The sequence below is a fragment of the Phaseolus vulgaris genome, chromosome 4 (genome assembly GCF_000499845.2).
Source record: "Phaseolus vulgaris cultivar G19833 chromosome 4, P. vulgaris v2.0, whole genome shotgun sequence".
Lineage (NCBI taxonomy): Eukaryota > Viridiplantae > Streptophyta > Magnoliopsida > Fabales > Fabaceae > Phaseolus > Phaseolus vulgaris.
The window spans coordinates 14,397,813-14,404,082 of record NC_023756.2 but is presented as its reverse complement, the minus strand read 5'-3'; the positions used below and the strand labels follow the sequence as shown (position 1 = coordinate 14,404,082).

At 33.3% G+C, this 6,270-nt stretch overlaps 1 protein-coding gene across 1 annotated transcript; it reads right to left on the bottom strand.

The window, feature by feature from the left end:
* Positions 1-482: 482 nt before the first annotated feature.
* LOC137836440 (uncharacterized) lies at positions 483-1,077 on the bottom strand. Its single transcript, XM_068645155.1, has one exon. The coding sequence runs from the start codon at positions 997-999 to the stop codon at positions 646-648; it is 354 nt and encodes a 117-aa protein (XP_068501256.1). The 5' UTR covers positions 1,000-1,077; the 3' UTR covers positions 483-645.
* Between the last annotated feature and the right edge of the window lie 5,193 nt (positions 1,078-6,270).

Sequence of the window (6,270 nt, the reverse complement as noted above, 5' to 3'; positions counted from 1 at the left end):
ATTTCCTTCAAAGACCCTTGTAAGAACATATTTTGATCCAAGGTAAATTTCAATATATGCTTTTCAATTTTTTTTGAAACTTGCTAAGTGAATTTGAATAAATTCATTGACGTACTAGTCTACTAAAATATTCTTAACTAAGTGAATATTTTAACTGGCTGATTTGTCGAATCAAGAGGTTGAAATTACTTGAGAATTTATGGTGTTTTGGAAAATGTTTTATAAGTAGTTACCTGTTTTTTTAGAAACTTAAATTTGGTTTTACAAAAGCTGTCAATTTTCAGAAACCTTGTTTTAAATTTATTGTTTTCATTTTAAGTGAAATAAACAGGTTATTTAAAGTTTTCATTAAAATTGTCAGTTTCTGTTTTAAATCAAAATTGTTTTTACAGTTTAAATACAACATTTTGAAAATATTTTCAATATAGGGAATTGAGAGAGAAAACAAACAATTTTGTTATATACTTTTGAGAGCAAGAAAATGTAAAACTCAAAACAGAAAAGTGATAGTAATAAGTTATCTCAACACACTGCTTAAATTATAAGACTATGAGATAATGAAGAAACATAAAGTGGCATATATAGATGGAAAGCTACCCTATATCAATCTGCTAATGAACAAGGCTTGTGGGGTTCCCCAAATCCTTATTTCCAGGTCAGTAATGGGCGAGAAGTTTTAGCATGATTTACTATGTTACCATCGGAATCATATATTATAACACCAGAGAAATCAGGGAGCTGGCACTTCCCTCCCATCAGTATCTTCTTCTGCCAAACTGAACCCTCTTCTTCCTCACCACAACTGCTCACAACCTCTTCATTGTTGAATTCTATGACAGGTTCTTCTTCAAAGGCATAGCAAGAGACCCACTTGCGCCATTTGCGTGAATGAGAAGCACACATGAGCAATGCAATGGCACACACCATAAGGGTCATGACAGTGAAGCCAATATGTGAAATACTTGGTAGAGGGTGGATCAGTAAAAGTGGGCGAGCCATGGCAAAGTCAAATAAGAAACAAAGTCAATCAAGAAGGTGATATGTTTGAAATATGAAGTTGGAATATGATGAGTTGATGAGTAACTACATCTATATATAAGGTCGTGTGCTTTAATTTTGAATTCTCAAGTAGAAAGTGTAGTTGGTGCTTTAGTTTGTTAGGATTTGGTTTTTGAGGTTTCGGTATTTTCTGATGTTGTCAAGAGTGTAGCAGTTGAGATGTTGTGTAAGAGTGGGTTCACTAGTCCTCTTGATCAGTGCACAAAAAAGTTTCACTCCAAATCAAACTTTGAGAGAAAAATGAAAAAAACTAGGATTGTAATTTTCCATTGATAAATAAAGTTAACTCCTTTTATTTTCTGGATTCATGTTAAATAAGATTTTATAAATTTTAGCATTAAAACCTGCGACAATTATTAAGTAAAATTGTTAATTTATTTTATAAATAGTATGTTTGCATTTTCTATTTTGACATCATAGCAGATTTTACCACGGCCACAAGTTTTTCTTATAATCCCTCAAACATCTCTTTCTAATAATAATAATAATAATAATAATAATAATAATAATAATAATAAATTATTATTATTATTTAATCTTCTTTCTAATACATCAGCAAATAGTTATTATTATTTAACTTTCTTTTTAATTTTATTATTTTTAAAATATTGCGAAATTAATGAAGTTATTGTTTTTTAATATAAAAAATTAAATAATAACTAATTTTAAAGATACAAAATAATTAGTTATTATATATATTGATTAAGTTAGATATTATTTTATAAACTAAAAAACCAATGTAGAAATTAGTTTACAATTTTTTATTAATAATAAAAATTATAATAATTTTTTAATTTATAAAATAGTATCTTAATAAATATAAAAATTAATTAATTTTTTTAAAATTAATTATTATTTAATAATTTTCTATCAATAAGATATGAGAAATTTCACACATTCAAATATACTAATAATATGACGATTAAATATAAACGTAACTAATAGAACAAAATATCCCGATTGATTAATCAAATAGCATCAATTAAATTTTCATATTGTAACCACACTTTAAGTAAGAAATAACATTAAGCAAGAAACACCATGTTTCGTACTCACTAGTACAAAATTTGAAAACAACGACCATTTATTTAGTGCGGCTTTGCGTTTAAACGCATTTGTAAAAAACGCGGTGGCATTTTTGTAATTAAATTGATTTACAAATGCGGTCTTACCCTAGAACCGCATTTGTAAATCAATTTTACCCTAAAAATAGAAGCGCGCCACTGGTTTTCACTTTCACTTTCGTCTTCTCCGCTCTTCGTTTCAACGTTCTCAGCTCTCTCCGCTTTGCATTGTAAGTTTCAGCTCTCTCTGCTTCAACGTTTGTTTTCGTTTTCGTTTTTGTCATTGTCATTATTCACTTCCTTGACATTGTCATTTCGTTTCCTTACTCGTTTTCTGCATATAGGTGGTTACTGTTCTATTGGTTCGCTGGTTTTTTCTGCTCCGCCACCGCCACTGCTTCCGCCACCGCCACTGCTTCCGCCACCGCCTTCGCCTACGCCTTCGTCTTCGTCTCCGATCACCATCAACCTAAAGGTTGGTGTTGTATTTATTTAATATTTTGAATTTATATTTAAAATTTTGAATTCATATTTAATATTTTGAATTTTTATTTTTCTGTATTATAATATATATTTAATTAATAACTAATACAACTTGGAATGTATAACTAATAACTAATAATTTATATATTTGTGTGTATTTTGAATTTTTGTATTATATAATTTCTATTTTCTTAAATTTATATTATATATAAATTCTATTTTTGTAATTATTTTTATTTTTTGCACTTTCTCTTTGCATATCTTTCTTTTTTTTCCCTGGCATCATTTATTTTTTATAATTGTCACTTTAAACTACTTTTACTTAAATAAAAATGAATATGATATTAATCTTTATGGAATTATAATTCTATAGTGTATTAAACTTTGTTCTAGAATTTTAATTTTAGAAGTGAAATATTTAGTTAGTTGTTAATTACATTTTAATAAAAGTTTTATGTTATGTTAGTTATTGTTACTTTTAGAATAGAAATATCGTGTTTGGATTGAGTCCGGGGGTGTTCGACCCTCGGCAAATGTGTGAGATTGAAGAGAATACTAATTATTAGAAAATCCTAACTATATTCCAGAATATATAATGGATCGAAGTTGGATTAATGCTGTTCGTATAAGTGATGAGTACGAAAGGGGAGTAGAGGAATTTATACAATTTGCGCAGCGTAACGCGATTATTAGTGGTCATGATGGAGCAAAGATCAGGTGTCCGTGCGTTAACTGTTTGAATGGAAGGATACTGGATGTGAATATCATGAGGGAACACCTGCTATGTGATGGGTTTCTTAGATCTTATACAACTTGGACATGGCATGGTGAATTATTAAATTTACCACGTGTTTCCGTAACTGAAGAATATGTGGGTTCTACCATGGATGAAGCAGTACACGATGATGGAGATGATGATCGATTGGAGGACATGATTCGTGATGTGGGAGCTGAGTGTTTTGCAAAAGCGCATGGATATGAAAGTATGTCAAAAGATGCAGAGACTCCTTTGTATCCTGGATCAACTAACTTCACACGGTTGTCGGCGGTGTTAAGATTGATGAATTTGAAGGCAATAAACGGATGGACTGATAAAAGCTTCACGGAATTGCTCCAGCTGTTGAAGGATATGCTTCCAGAGGGAAATAGTCTACCTAATCGTAATTACGAGGCAAAAAAGATTCTTTGTCCAATGGGTATGGAGTACAAAAAGATACATGCATGTCCTAATGATTGTATATTATACCGGAAAGATTTTGAATTGTTGAAAAGTTGTCCGAGGTGTGGGTTATCACGTTATAAGTTGAAACAAAAAGATGATGATTCTATTGATGACATGGAAAAGCATGGACCCCCAATGAAGGTTATGTGGTATCTTCCCATCATTCCAAGGATGAAGCGTTTGTTTGCAAACCCAGACGATGCTAAGAATCTTAGATGGCATGCAGATGAGAGGAAATGCGATGGCATGTACCGACATCCAGCTGATTCTACTCAATGGAAGAAATTTGATGATGACTTTCCAGAATTTGGTAAAGAATCAAGAAATATCCGACTTGGTTTAGCTACAGACGGAATGAATCCGTTTGGTAATATGAGTACAAATCACAGTTCATGGCCTGTATTACTAGTTATTTACAACTTACCTCCTGGATTGTGCATGAAGCGAAAATACATGATGTTGTCTATGATGATATCCGGTCCGAAACAACCAGGGAATGATATTGATGTTTATCTAAGTCCCCTAATTGAAGATTTGAAGTTAATGTGGGACCAGGGTGTCGAAGTATTTGACGGATTTGCTAATGAAACTTTCAAGCTTCATGCCATGTTATTTTGCACCATCAATGACTTTCTGGCATATGGTAACTTATCAGGTTATAGTGTTAAGGGTCACAAAGCGTGTCCAATATGCGAAGAAGACACTGCTTCTCAACAATTGAAACATGGAAGGAAAACAGTATATCTTCGGCATCGGAGGTTTCTTAGAAGTCATCATCCTTACCGGAGGTTGAAAAAAGCCTTTAATGGACACCAAGAGGGTAGTGGTCCACCAACTCCATTAACCGGTGTTGAGGTTTACGAAAAGGTAAATAACATAGACCACACCTTCGGCAAGTCCAAAAAAAAGTCATCTGTGACAAATATTTGGAAGAAGAAATCAATCTTCTTTGATCTTCCGTACTGGTCGAGGTTAGAAGTCAGACATTGTATAGATGTAATGCATGTTGAGAAGAATGTGTGTGATAGCTTAATTGGTACACTTCTTAACATTAACGGGAAGACGAAGGATGGTCTAAATGCTCGTTTAGATTTGATTGAGATGAACATACGCGGCGAGTTGGCACCCATACAAATGGGTAAGCGTACATATTTGCCCCCAGCCTGTTACACAATGTCAAAAGATGAAAAAATTAGTTTTTGTCAATGTCTAAAGGGTGTGAAAGTGCCACAAGGACATTCCTCAAATGTGAAGAGTCTAGTGTCAATGCAAGATTTGAAGTTAATTGGGTTGAAGTCTCATGATTGTCACATCTTGATACAACAATTGTTGCCGGTAGCTATCCGTGGGATCTTACCAAAAAATGTTAGACACACCATAACCCGTTTGTGCTCATTCTTCTCTTCCATCTGTTGTAAAGTCATTGATCCCTCAAAACTAGATGAACTTCAAAATGAAATTGTTGTTATCTTGTGTGAATTGGAAATGTTTTTTCCTCCGTCTTTTTTTGACATCATGGTTCATCTAGTGGTGCATCTGGTAAGAGAGGTTAGATTGTGTGGACCAGTGTACTTAAGATGGATGTATCCTGTTGAGCGGTATATGAAAATTTTGAAAGGTTATGTGAAAAATCATTATCGTCCAGAGGCTTCAATGATTGAAAGGTACATAGCTGAAGAAAGTATTGAATTTTGTTCAGAGTACATGACAAAAGCAAATCCAATAGGTGTTCCAGCTAATTCATGGCACCACAGGCGTTCTACAAGTAAATGTTTACGTGGTGTGAATATTGTAAGCAAATCTAGATCAGAAGTCTTGCAAGCACATTTGTACATATTGAATAACACAGATGAAGTTGTACCTTACATAGAAGCTCATAAAGCCATTGTGAAGGCAAATAACCCAAGACAAGCAGAGAAATGGGTCTTGATAGAACATAATAGAACTTTCATGCCTTGGTTTAAAGATGAGGTGTTCAAGGATTCAACGGCATCAGAGACCTTGACTTGGTTGGCTGCTAGATTGAAGTTTGATGTCATTTCATGTACAGTGTACGAAGTGAATAATTGTATATTTTACACGAAGTCCCTGGATGAAAAGAGTACAGTTCAAAATTCTGGTGTTACTCTTGAAGCCGAGTCAATGCAGTTTTCGACTTCGAAAGATACAAATCCAGTACTTGGATCAATGGCATACTATGGGTTTATAGAAGAGATATGGGAGATTGACTACACTAAGTTTTCCGTTCCAGTTTTCAAGTGTAAATGGGTTGATAATAAAAGTGGGGTTAAAATTGATGAATCAGGATTCACACTAGTGGACTTTCGAAAGATAGGGTATCGAGATGAGCCATTTATAATGGTTCAACAAGCATCTCAGGTTTTCTATGTGAAAGATCCTACGTCAGAACATTGGTATGTCGTCTTACACGGGAAAAAACAA

Coding starts and splice junctions, on each gene's coding strand:
- LOC137836440 (XM_068645155.1), bottom strand. CDS start 999: ATGGCTCGCCCACTTTTACTGATCCACCCTCTACCAAGTATTTCACAT.